Here is a 15,655-nt window from a genome sequence, read left to right as displayed (position 1 = left end):
CACACACACACACACACACACGGATGTACCTTTAAAGGACAGAATTAATTAAATACCATATGTTAAACAACACAATGCACAGTTATATTTCTCATCTAATAAAAGGTCTAAAAAAGCTTAGATAAGTGAAGGTCACGCCCCTTCCACTGAGACTGACAGGTAGAGACCACACCTCCTTAAACTAGAACTTTTTCCTCACCACTGTCACCTCTGGCTTGCTGATTTGGGATAAATTTATACATTTAAAATTGACATCTTGAATTTACTTATTTCTGTATAAAACTGAACTGAATCAAACAGAGGCCACACCCCTTTCACTGAGACTGTGTTTAAAAATGAACATGAACTAGAACATGAGACCGTGATGGTGTCACATAGCTCCGCCCTTAATTTACCTTTAGTCCCAAAATGTGACTCTTGTACCGTATAAACACATAACCATGACCTGAAGACACACACACATGTATGAGCGGTTCGTTCTAACTCATGTTTCTGTTATAGGACATAAAGCTGTAGATCAATACTCAGAAACGTTCAGAGGCTTATTAAACTCCGGGTTTATGTTCTGGCGCTGATCTGAACAGCACATTGATCACACACACACTTGGGGATTAAAATAATAACTGAAGAGTTGTAGAGAAATGAGCAATCAAACACCTCGTCCTGTTTCGTGTTCAATCCCAGAGGGAAAAAAACCTTTAAAAATCGATGGTCAGTGAGACGGGCGGCAGGCCGGAGCTTTCAGAGAGAGGGAGTCTGAATGGGAAAAAATCCAGAGTAAAGAACTGTCAGCTATTAAAGTTGACAAAGCAGCAGCTTGGAGAAGAACAGAGACATTCCTCTGAACAGAATTCCTAATTATTATTGATTACCAACCAACTGAGAGAAAGAAGACATTCCTGAGGCTCAGGTGGAGGAGAAATTCATGATTCCACCCAAAATCACACACTTCTGATTAAAATCCACATGTCTGGAGAGACAGGATTTAATTCTGTATCTTGATGTTTGCTTTTGAAGCAGGAAGTCAGAGTGATGGCGACTTTACACATAAGTATGCAAGATATGTAGCTAGGCCACGCCCCCTTCCCATCTCAGCACACGAGACCGCGAGCTGGACATTTGTGAATAGTTTATGATGAGAGTGTGGAGGATTTCTCACACCACCTTCTCCCACACCTGTCCACTCTGACCAGGACGATATCCGTGTGTGTTCCCAGTGTGTGTGTGTGTTGAGCAGCGAGCCACAGGGTCGTCACCCTGGAGACATCTGACAGGTCTGAGAGAGAGATAAAATGATATTACTGACTCTGAGTGAGGGAGATGGAGTATATCCACAGGATCGTGCTCTCACCACTCCTGGTAGATTATTGGGGGCAGTGGTGGCTCAAGTGGTTAAGGCTCTGGGTCGTTGACCGGAAGATCAGGGGTTCAAGTTGCCACTGTTGGGCCCTTGAGCAAGGCCCTTAACCCTCTCTGCTCCAGGGGCGCCGTATCATGGCTGACCCTGCGCTCTGACCCCAACCTCCAAGGATGGGATATGCGAAGAAAGAATTTCACTGTGCTGTAATGTATATGTGACAAATAAAGGCTGTTTCATTTCATTTCGTTTCCATCAGTCTGATAGAGTGACCACATGGAAGGCTACAGTCACTTAAACACTCTGATAAAGACACAAAACCTCACTCAGTGAGACAGATGTGAGACAGATGTCGGAGGCAGATGGACAGCTGTGGTCAGAGCTGCAGTAACCTGTTGTATGGTCACACAGCTGGTGTTACACATGTTCACAGTAATGTAAGGTCAAAGGGCAAAGTGTAGCATGTTTACATGGAAAAGCTAACAGTATGGCTGCTCTAGAACACGAGCACAGAGACAGACAGACACAGAGACAGACAGAGGGAGACAGACAGGAGTAATGTTGTGAAAATTCATTGTGGTGGAAGAGGAAGCAGGAGCCCTCAGCGATGCTCAATCTGTCTCTGCCACAGAGCGACAGCTGTACTCGCTAACACGATTAACACCGGATGAGTTAGTACCACACACACACACACACCATCCTATATCAACTGAGCAAAGAACATGCTCAAATAGACACTCACACGCATTAACCCCATTAACTAGGATGTAACACACACACACACACACACACACGTCCACACCTGATAAATAAGAAGCCTTTATACACAAAATGAATCTCATCCTGAGGCCCAGGGAGACGCCGCCGTGTTCACGTCTCACTCTTTTCTAACAGAACACGAGATAAACTGATCGCAGCACGGCCGTTCACCCTCTGACCACTGACCCCTGACATTCTGACTGCAGGACAAACATCCGTGAAGAGGTGGTTTATTTTTGGTTCTTTGAGAAAATTTTACACCAATCGTCCACTGGAGATAAAAGCCAGGACATAAAATACACACATCTGGATTTATATGAACATGTCTTAATATAAATGTTATGTTTTATGAAGGCATCTGATACTAATTCAGTTTCAACAACAACAATAACAATAACAACTTTAGATTCAGATTGCAGGTGTGTGTGTGTGTGTGTGTGTGTGTGTTGTTCTGTTTCAGGTACATACAAACAGATAGCTATCTGCTTGTGGCTGAAATGGTACCAGATGAGTTTGAGATAAAAACACACACACACACACAGAGTTAAAAAGCGTGAACACTGCACTGAGCGGTGATCACTAAACCCTAAAAACACACACACCGCTTTACCCATGAGCCAAAAATCAGCAGCTTTTATTCACGTCTGTATTGTTACAGACTGGACTGAAGTGGACAATTCATACAAAACATCCTTTAATACTGAAAGTGTGTGTGTGTGTGTGTATTAGGATCTGACCTGTGTTCTGATTGGTCAAGAGCAGTATAGTGTGTTCTGATTGGCTGAGAGCAGTACAGTGTGTTCTGATTGGTTTAATACATGTACCGTGTGCTGTCTTACTTCTGACAGAGCTGAGTAAAGAGAATTTTGGGAGATACCGGTCCTTTCCCCGCCTCCTTCATACTGTACAGGAACAACATCATGGCAGAAGTGAGCGGCTCCGGACCTGCCAGAGTCACGGTCAAAGGGCCCTAAATACACACACACACACACGCACACAAACGCACACACACACACGCACGCACACACACACACACACGCACACACACACACACACACGCACACACGCACACACACACACACACGCACACACGCACGCACACGCACACACACACACACGCACACACGCACGCACACACGCACGCACGCACACACGCACACACGCGCACACACGCACGCACGCACACACACGCACACACGCGCACACACGCACGCACGCACGCACGCACACACACACACACACACACACAGTTAGCAACTGTAACAGTCACTGATGACAGAATGAGAGTGGTGTGTGGACCGTACCAAACTGGTCTCAGGAGGGGGGCAGATCTTCATCTTGTGTCCTTTCTCCTTCACTTCCTGTATGAGGTCATTCAGCATGTGTGTCTGAGACAGATTCTGAAAACAAACAGAAATGTTTATGAGTGACTGTAGAAAAAATATTTACATTTTTTAGAACTTAAACAACGAATATAAACAAACAAACAAACAAACAAACAAAAGGTACCTGCATGACCGCGTTGAAGAAGCACGTGTTTCCAAGATTGATGATTCCTTTAACGGGAATTAGCGTGCTGTTCCCCGGACTCTTCCCTCTGACCGGCTCGGAATATTCTGCAGGCTCCTCGATCAGTTTGATGATCTTTGACGTTGACCCTGAACAATAAAACAGATATTTAACACCAGGATCTTACAAACCTTCTGAAGGCCTGTTTCATCAGTTATATAAAGGTATGTTTTTGTGTTAAAAGGCTCAGCTTCTGTTCTGCACACTTCTTTTAAATCTTTATCTTTATGATGCGAAATGAATAAATCTTCAGTACTCAGTACACCTGCATGTATCTGGGTAACCTTCTGTACTCAAAGCTTTTTGTGTATTTTCACCTGAATCTGAATAAGAAGACCTCCAACTCTCACACAGAGACTCCTTCTGAAAACCAGAAACTATTCACGAGATTCATTACAGTGTGAGAAGTGTGAAGCCATGAGACACAACACACACACACACACACACAGACAACACACACACACACACACACACAGACAACACACACACACACACACACAGACAACACACACACACACACACACAGACAACACACACACACACACACACACACAGACAACACACACACAGACAACACACACACACACACACAGACAACACACACACACACACACACAGACAACACACACACACACACACAGACAACACACACACACACACACACACACACAGACAACACACACACAGACAACACACACACACACACACAGACAACACACACACACACACACACAGACAACACACACACACACACAGACAACACACACAACACACACACAGACAACACACACACAGACAACACACACAACAAACACACAGACAACACACACAACAAACACACAGACAACACACACACACACACAGACAACACACACACACACACACACAGACAACACACACACACACACACACAGACAACACACACACACACACACACAGACAACACACACACACACACACACACACAGACAACACACACACACACACACAGACAACACACACACACACACAGACAACACACACAACAAACACACAGACAACACACACACACACAGACAACACACACAACACACACACACAGACAACACACACAACACACACACACACAGACAACACACACACACACACACAGACAACACACACAACACACACACACACACACAGACAACACACAACAAACACACACAGACAACACACACACACACAGACACACAGACAACACACACAACACACACACAGACAACACAGACAACACACACACACACAGACAACACAGACAACACACACACACACAGACAACACACACAACACACACACACACAGACAACACACACAACACACACACACACAGACACACAGACAACACAGACAACACACACACACACAGACAACACACACAACACACACACACACAGACAACACACACAACAAACACACACACACACACACAGACAACACACACAACAAACACACACAGACAACACACACACACACAGACACACAGACAACACACACAACACACACACACACACACAGACAACACACACAACACACACACACAGACAACACACACAACACACACACACACAGACAACACACACAACACACACACACACAGACACACAGACAACACAGACAACACACACACACACAGACAACACACACACACAGACAACACACACAACAAACACACACAGACAACACACACACACACAGACACACAGACAACACACACAACACACAGACAACACACACACACACAGACAACACACACAACACACAGACAACACACACACACACAGACAACACACACAACACACACACACACAGACAACACACACAACACACACACACACAGACACACAGACAACACAGACAACACAGACAACACACACACACACAGACAACACACACACACACAGACAACACACACAACAAACACACACACACACACAGACAACACACACAACAAACACACACAGACAACACACACACACACACAGACACACAGACAACACACACAACACACACACACACACAGACACACAGACAACACACACACACACAGACAACACACACAACACACAGACAACACACACAACACACAGACAACACACACACACACAGACAACACACACAACACACACACACAAAGACAACAAACACACACAGACAACACACACACACACAGACACAACACACACACACAGACACAACACACACACAACACACACACACACAGACAACACACACACACACAGACAACACACACAACAAACACACACAGACAACACACACACACACAGACACAACACACACACACACACACACACAGACAACACACACAACACACACAGACACAACACACACACACACACACACAGACACAACACAGACACACACAGACAACACACACACACACAGACAACACACACAACACACACACACAAAGACAACAAACACACACAGACAACACACACACACACAGACACAACACACACACACAGACACAACACACACACAACACACACACACACAGACAACACACACAACACACACACACACAGACAACACACACAACAAACACACACAGACAACACACACACACACAGACACAACACACACACAACACACACACACAACACACACACACACAGACAACACACACAACACACACACACAGACACAACACACACAGACAACACACACACACACACAGACAACACACACACACACACACACAACACACACAGACACAACACACACACACAGACACAACACACACACACACACAGACAACACACACACAACACACACAGACAACACACACACACACAGACAACACACACAGACAACACACACAGACAACACACACACACACACAACACACACAGACAACACACACACAGACAACACACACACAGACAACACACACACACAACACACACACAGACACAACACACACACAACACACACACAACACACACAGACAACACACACACACACACACAGACAACACACACAACACACACACACACAGACACAACACACACACAGACACAACACACACACAGATACAACACACACACACCACACACAGACACAACACACACCACACACACACACACACACACAACATACACACACACACCACACACACACACACACAACACAACATACACACACACACAACATACACACACACACAACATACACACACAACACAACACACACATCTAATTGACAAGAAGCGCTAGCACAGAGACTGTGATGGAATGCCTTTAATCTCTTCTCTTTAGCTGTAGCTTCACCTTGTGCTGAGACCCTACAGTGAGACAGTGAGACTCTACAGTGAGACCCTACAGTGAGACAGTGAGACTCTACAGTGAGACTCTACAGTGAGACAGTGAGACTCTACAGTGAGACTCTACAGTGAGACAGTGAGACTCTACAGTGAGACTCTACAGTGAGACAGTCAGACTCTACAGTAAGACTCTACAGTGAGACAGTGAGACTCTACAGTGAGACTCTACAGTGAGACAGTCAGACTCTACAGTAAGACTCTACAGTGAGACAGTGAGACCCTACAGTGAGACAGTGAGACTCTACAGTGAGACTCTACAGTGAGACAGTGAGACTCTACAGTGAGACCCTACAGTGAGACAGTGAGACTCTACAGTGAGACCCTACAGTGAGACAGTGAGACTCTACAGTAAGACTCTCCAGTGAGACAGTGAGACTCTACAGTGAGACTCTACAGTGAGACAGTGAGACTCTACAGTGAGACCCTACAGTGAGACAGTGAGACTCTACAGTGAGACCCTACAGTGAGACAGTGAGACTCTACAGTGAGACTCTACAGTGAGACAGTGAGACTCTACAGTAAGACTCTACAGTGAAACAGTCAGACTCTACAGTGAGACTCTACAGTGAAACAGTCAGACTCTACAGTGAGACTCTACAGTGAGACAGTCAGACTCTACAGTGAGACTTTACAGTGAGACAGTCAGACTCTACAGTGAGACTCTACAGTGAGACTCTACAGTGAGACTCTACAGTGACAGTCAGACTCTACAGTGAGACTCTACAGTGAGACAGTCAGACTCTACAGTAAGACAGTGAGACTCTACAGTGAGACTCTACTGTGAGACTCTACAGTAAGACTCTACAGTGAGACAGTCAGACTCTACAGTAAGACTCTACAGTGAAACAGTGAGACTCTACAGTGAAACAGTCAGACTCTACAGTGAGACTCTACAGTGAGACAGTCAGACTCTACAGTAAGACTCTACAGTGAGACTCTACAGTAAGACTCTACAGTGAGACAGTCAGACTCTACAGTGAGACTCTACAGTGAGACAGTCAGACTCTACAGTAAGACTCTACAGTGAGACTCTACAGTGAGACAGTCAGACTCTACAGTAAGACTCTACAGTGAGACAGTCAGACTCTACAGTGAGACTCTACAGTGAGACAGTCAGACTCTACAGTGAGACTCTACAGTGAGACAGTCAGACTCTACAGTGAGACTCTACAGTGAGACAGTCAGACTCTACAGTAAGACTCTACAGTGAGACAGTCAGACTCTACAGTAAGACTCTACAGTGAGACTCTACAGTGAGACAGTCAGACTCTACAGTAAGACTCTACAGTGAGACAGTGAGACTCTACAGTGAGACTCTACAGTGAGACAGTCAGACTCTACAGTGAGACAGTCAGACTCTACAGTGAGACTCTACAGTCAGACTCTACAGTGAGACAGTCAGACTCTACAGTAAGACTCTACAGTGAGACTCTACAGTGAGACAGTCAGACTCTACAGTAAGACTCTACAGTGAGACTCTACAGTGAGACAGTCAGACTCTACAGTGAGACTCTACAGTGAGACAGTCAGACTCTACAGTAAGACTCTACAGTGAGACAGTGAGACTCTACAGTGAGACTCTACAGTGAGACAGTCAGACTCTACAGTGAGACAGTCAGACTCTACAGTGAGACTCTACAGTGAGACTCTACAGTGAGACAGTCAGACTCTACAGTGAGACTCTACAGTGAGACTCTACAGTGAGACAGTAAGACTCTACAGTGAGACTCTACAGTGAAACAGTCAGACTCTACAGTGAGACTCTACAGTGAGACAGTCAGACTCTACAGTAAGACTCTACAGTGAGACTCTACAGTGAGACAGTCAGACTCTACAGTAAGACTCTACAGTGAGACTCTACAGTGAGACAGTCAGACTCTACAGTGAGACTCTACAGTGAGACTCTACAGTGAGACAGTCAGACTCTACAGTGAGACAGTCAGACTCTACAGTGAGACAGTGAGACTCTACAGTGAGACTCTACAGTGAAACAGTCAGACTCTACAGTGAGACTCTACAGTGAGACAGTCAGACTCTACAGTGAGACTCTACAGTGAGACAGTCAGACTCTACAGTAAGACTCTACAGTGAGACAGTCAGACTCTACAGTGAGACTCTACAGTGAGACTCTACAGTGAGACAGTCAGACTCTACAGTGAGACGGTCAGACTCTACAGTGAGACTCTACAGTGAGACTCTACAGTGACAGTCAGACTCTACAGTGAGACTCTACAGTGAGACAGTCAGACTCTACAGTGAGACTCTACAGTGAGACTACAGTGAGACAGTGAGACTCTACAGTAAGACTCTACAGTGAGACTCTACAGTGAAACAGTCAGACTCTACAGTGAGACTCTACAGTGAGACTCTACAGTGAGACAGTGAGACTCTACAGTGAGACTCTACAGTAAGACTCTACAGTGAGACTCTACAGTGAAACAGTCAGACTCTACAGTGAGACTCTACAGTGAGACTCTATAGTGAGACAGTGAGACTCTACAGTGAGACTCTACAGTGAGACTCTACAGTGAGACTCTACAGTGAGACTCTACAGTGAGACTCAGGTGGACTGGCCAATGTCCGTGTTGTGTGAGCGCTCAGTCGGGCCTGGTCCCTGCTCTCAGCTTCATGTTTACTTCATTTCCCTGTGTTGTTGTTTTATTGTGTGTGTGTGTGTGTGTGTGTGTTTGGAGCAGCAGCTGGATAGGGTGCAGATGACAGCTGGACAGAGTTCACTAACTCGGAGAGCTCAGACTGAGACGCAGCTGCAACCCACAACTGCACACACACACACACACACACACACACACACACACACACACACACAGGGATTAAGAGAGAGTGAGAAAGAGAGAGGAATTATCTGAGCAAACCGGAAAAAAACACAAAGTCTGGTGAGTTTAAGACTCAGGAGACATGCTGACAACCTGCACATCAACACTGAGGGGGAGTGTGTGTGTGTGTGTGTGTGTGTGAGTGTGTGTGTGTGTGTGTGTGTGTGTGTCTAACATCCACACACCAACTGTTTAATAATAATACATCAAGTTGGGTTTGTTCTAAACACTGTATAAACAACCTTTTCTCCTTTTAAACAGAACAAGAAGAATGGAGCGTCTGCAGTTTATCCAGTTATACTGAACATTGTGTGTGTGTGTGTGTGTGTGTGTGTGTATGTGTGTGTGTGTGTATGCGTGTGTGTTGCCTGAGAGAGTCTAGTGAATTTAAAATGAGTAAAGAATCCAAAATGACTCTTTGAGGACCTTCAGACACGTTGTAATAACATTTACACTGTAATAACATGCGGTAATAACAGACTGTATAAGCTGCTTTAACAACAGGTGTAATAACAGGTGTAATAACAGGTGTAATAACACAGGCTACCTGAAACCACTACAAGAGTGAGTTTTTAAGAAAGTTCTTTGAGACCAGAAGTTATTAATGCTAGCATTAGAGGAACACTTGAACCTCCTGATGGAGGAGAATAAAAACCTCAGACAAATAAAAATAAAGTTCTTCCTGAAACTTGTTTTTCGTCTTGTCTCTTTGAGCGCAGATTCTGATTAGAATCACTTCAACATTCTCCACTCTGGAATGTATAAAATATATTAAATAGCTAAAAGAGCGTCACATCAGGAGATTGTGATTCCTGTTAAAGAGAGATTTCCTGTAAATTCAGTCGTTTTTTTCTCTGCAGCTTTACTGCCTTTATCCCTCGTCCCCAAGGCCATGTCTCTGTGGTCCAATAAATTAATAAATCCATCTAAAAAGAAAAAAACTCCCCAAAAGGAATCCTTTATCCACATCATCAACATTCAAAATATATAATCACGTCTATAATTATTGGCACCCTGACAAGGACAGGAGTCTGCATTCATTCAGAGAGCTGATGTTTCTCAACTTCTAAAATAAATTCTGTGGCATCTGAAGAGCAGCAGGTTTTACAGTGCAGTAGAAACTCTCACACAGCTTTCTAAACACTCACACAGCTTTCTAAACTCTTACACAGCTTTCTAAACACTCACACAGCTTTCTAAACTCTTACACAGCTTTCTAAACACTCACACAGCTTTCTAAACTCTTACACAGCTTTCTAAACACTCACACAGCTTTCTAAACTCTCACACAGCTTTCTAAACTCTCACACAGCTTTCTAAACTCTCACACAGCTTTCTAAACTCTCACACAGCTTTCTAAACACTCACACAGCTTTCTAAACTCTCACACAGCTTTCTAAACACTTCTAAATACTGACCTCCATCACCATCCTCACTATCCTCCTCCTCCTCTTCCCCCTCATCACCACCATCATCCTCACTATCCTCCTCCTCCTCATCACCACCATCATCCTCACTATCCTCCTCCTCATCACCACCATCCTCACTATCCTCCTCCTCATCATCACCACCATCATCCTCACTATCCTCCTCATCACCACCATCATCCTCACTATCCTCCTCCTCTTCCTCATCACCACCATCATCCTCACTATCCTCCTCATCACCACCATCATCCTCACTATCCTCCTCATCACCACCATCATCCTCACTATCCTCCTCCTCCTCATCACCACCATCATCCTCACTATCCTCCTCCTCATCACCACCATCCTCACTATCCTCCTCCTCTTCCTCATCACCACCATCATCCTCACTATCCTCCTCATCACCACCATCATCCTCACTATCCTCCTCCTCCTCATCACCACCATCATCCTCACTATCCCCCTCATCACCACCATCATCCTCACTATCCTCCTCCTCCTCATCACCACCATCATCCTCACTATCCTCCTCATCACCACCATCATCCTCACTATCCTCCTCATCACCACCATCATCCTCACTATCCTCCTCATCACCACCATCATCCTCACTATCCTCCTCCTCATCACCACCATCATCCTCACTATCCTCCTCCTCATCACCACCATCATCCTCACTATCCTCCTCCTCTTCCTCATCACCACCACCATCCTCACTATCCTCCTTCTCATCACCACCATCATCTTCACTATCCTCCTCCTCTTCATCACCACCACCATCATCCTCACGATCCTCCTCATCAACACTATCATTATCATCATTCTCAATGTCCTCCTCCTCATCATCCTCCTCAACACTATCATCATCATCATCTTTCTCCTTAATATCCTCCTCTTCCTCAGAGCTGTGTGTGAAGCTGAACAGTGGCTGAAGCGGTGGTGCGAGGCGTCTCTGGTGCTTATTGAGGGCAGGAATAAAGAAGAGAAAGATTTTAATTTGCTCAAACAAAGGCAGGCCAGCTGTGTTTGAAAGGTAAAGTCTGTCTCGGGGAGGTCAAGTCTCCTCACAGGGGGCCTCAGGTACTCGAGCTGAAGGTCTCCATGCTGACAGAGAGAGCAGTTAATGGATTTTCTTTCTTCTCTGCCGCTGTTGTTATACTCCACTATTATGGATTCGAGAGAGAAAAAAATTTCGCCGGAGCTCTTTTGTGACCAGAAGGAGAGAATAATAACACAACAACAGCCTGAGGAGTGAAAAGGAAAGTTTGCAGACTGGGGAATGGAACCAGTCTAATAAATTACTGCCATGTGGCCATTCTCATAAACACTGCATTATTTAGATATTAGATTGTTACTAATGATATTTACTTTATAAACTCCTCTGGTCAGTATTATAACTTTAATCACTATTTTAATTTTGCATTAATATCATAACCACATGACTAATTATCTGTCATATTTATTTATATATTTATTTATAATTTTTGTTCCAGTCCTTGTTCTTTCAGTTATCTTCAGATCATATTGAACCCTGTTTGGTCAAAATCATACAAATCCCCTAGGAGGAGTATATCAAATTCCATTGGGTGCGTTTTTCAAACATCCCAAAATAACTGATTTCCTGTTGAGCAGATCCCATGACAGGTAGATGAACGTCATTTAGCTCAATGAGATCTAAATGTATACCGGCTCTCATGCATATACGTGCAAGTGAATATGAGCTGTGCAGCTAGATTTCTGACAAAGTTCCAGGGGGTGCTGTGACAGCCCTGTGCCACGCCCGGGGACCAGCCACACTGGCCACACTGGCCCATGCCCGGGGACCAGCCCCACTGAACTTTCTCATAAACATTTACACTCTCTATGGGAAATATTTTGGAACATTAGGCCTTTCCACTCGTAAGATATGAGAAGATTCATTTTCTTCTATTATGTTCTCATGTAAATTGTTGCCATAGTAACACGATTCAAGGTATCAAAAATTCCTTCACAGTTTCACATCAGCCATGTCCTGACATTATCCTGACTGATTTTCAACCAAATCAGGTGAAAGGGAGAAAATATTAGAGATTTCAAAAAGTGACACACTTCCTGCTGCCAGTTGGTGGCGCTATGACCGAGACTCACAGTTGTCATATCAGTGTGATCAGCTTTCAGTGCTTAACATAATCCTAAGGTTTCATGTAGATCACTTAATGTACACAGAAGTTATTAGCCACTTCCTGTTTCATTTTATTCGCCATAAGTTTAAGGGCTTCTCACGGCTGAACCGTTTGAGATCAAAAATCCCTCATCAACTTACATTATCAGTGTCGAGATCATATTAGCCTGGGTTTGGTGGCGGTTATAATAATGTCTTGAGATCATATTAGCCTGGGTTTGGTGGCGGTTATAATAATGTCTTGAGATCATATTAGCCTGGGTTTGGTGGCAGTTGTATCAATTCCCTAGGAGGAGTATTTCAAATTCCATTGGGTGCGTTTTGCAAACAACTCAAAATACCTCACTTCCTGTGGATTAGCCTTAATGACATGCAGTGTGAAAGTTGTTCAGTTCAGTGAGATCTAAGTGTGTACCAAGTACATGGATACGTGTAAGTGTGTATCAGCTATGCAGCAAGATGTTCCAGGGGGCGCTGTGACGGGTGTGTGCCATGCCCAGGGCCGAGCCACAGTGACGTCCTAATGGCGCGGATTCCAACCTGCCTGCTGATTTTCAAGAGTTTTTGAGCATGTTAAGGGGTCCAAAATGCCCTGAAAGGTTGAAAAAAAATAAAAAATAAAAATAAAACATAAATTCTAACAAAAACAATAGGGCTTCCGCACCTGCAGTGCAAGGCCTCTGGCCTCTGGCCTCGCTCCTTCGGTGCTCGGGCCCTAATAACTCAAAGTGAAGGGAAAATCAAATAGCTAAGATAAAAAAGCTTTTGCTCTGAACCTCTCAGCATCCAGATCTGAACATAACTCAGCGCTATAACACACCTCTATAACAAAGCGCTATAACACAGTGCTATAACCTACCTCTATAACACAGCTCTATAATGCACCTCTACAACGCATGTATTTAACACACCTCTATAACACACCTCTATAACAAAGCGCTATAACACAGTGCTATAACACAGTGCTATAACCTACCTCTATAACACAGCTCTATAATGCACCTCTACAACGCATGTATTTAACACACCTCTATAACACACCTCTATAACAAAGCGCTATAACACAGTGCTATAACACAGTGCTATAACCTACCTCTATAACACAGCTCTATAATGCACCTCTACAACGCATGTATTTAACACACCTCTATAACACACCTCTATAACAAAGCGCTATAACACAGCGCTATAACCTACCTCTATAACACAGCTCTACAATGCACCTCTATAACGCATGTATTGAACACACCTCTATAACACACCTCTATAACACAGCGCTATAACACACCTCTATAACACAGCGCTATAACACACCTCTATAACACAGCGCTATAACACACCTCTATAACACAGCGCTATAACACACCTCTAAAACGCACCTCTATAAAACGTGTATAATGCACCTTAATAACACAGCTCTATAATGCACCTCTATAACGCATGTATTTAACACACCTCTATAACACAGAGCTATAACACATCTCGATAACACACTGCTGTAACACAGCAATATAATATACCTCTATAACTCATGTATAGAACACACCTCTATAACACAGCGCTATAATACACCTGTATACCGCACCTCTAACACAGCGCTATATCCCTGCATTAATATACCACAGACATGTCCTAATAACACACTGCAGTACCATGTTGTAATAATGCATTTTAATTACACACATACAGTAATAACAGACTGTAATAAAGCAGTGTAATAAGAATATATTTCATTTTTATTGAGATAAAATTTACATTAAAGCTAATGAATCAATAGTCTTGCAGACATCCATTTTATTATACTGTGTGTATAGTTACACAATCAGCTCCAAAAATATTGGCACCTTTCAAAAATGTATCTATAACACAGTTATAATGAAGTTTAATATTAATGAAAATCTGTTTACAATCTAATTACATCAGTGTTGAAATGAAACTTTCTGTTCTTAAACGTCTCTCTCTCTCTCTCTCTCTCTCTCTCTCTCCCACACACACACACACACACACACAATGTATAAATGATCCAGTTTTTTTGTTTATATTTATCCTGCATCTGGAACTCGTAAACATCTGGAAGTTTATAGGGTCATGTGGGAGAGACACCATCTGTCTATAAACACAGAGACGTACAAACACAGAGGACACGAGATGGAGAGGAGACGAGGGACGAGCGAGACGGAGAAA

General features: G+C 43.9%; 1 protein-coding gene across 7 annotated transcripts in view; it reads right to left on the bottom strand.

Moving 5' to 3' along the window:
- usp45 (ubiquitin specific peptidase 45) overlaps positions 1-15,655 on the bottom strand; it is a 32,226-nt gene that overhangs the window by 5,263 nt on the left and 11,308 nt on the right. For 5 of the 7 annotated variants that reach the window (XM_058418276.1, XM_058418275.1, XM_058418274.1 and 2 more), the window contains 4 exons: positions 4,003-4,062; positions 3,626-3,774; positions 3,421-3,516; positions 2,956-3,086 (listed from right to left, as the gene is read on the bottom strand). In XM_058418276.1, coding sequence (XP_058274259.1) covers positions 2,956-3,086; positions 3,421-3,516; positions 3,626-3,774; positions 4,003-4,062 — 436 coding nt within the window. The remainder of the gene's footprint in view (positions 1-2,955; positions 3,087-3,420; positions 3,517-3,625; positions 3,775-4,002; positions 4,063-15,655) is intronic. The other 2 variants (XM_058418278.1, XM_058418280.1) reach the window with 1 other exon arrangement.

Source organism: Hemibagrus wyckioides, linkage group LG20, assembly GCF_019097595.1.
Source record: "Hemibagrus wyckioides isolate EC202008001 linkage group LG20, SWU_Hwy_1.0, whole genome shotgun sequence".
In the NCBI taxonomy this organism is placed as follows: Eukaryota; Metazoa; Chordata; class Actinopteri; order Siluriformes; family Bagridae; genus Hemibagrus; species Hemibagrus wyckioides.
Note: the sequence above shows the minus strand (reverse complement) of the source record. Positions and strands in the feature narration are given on the sequence as shown.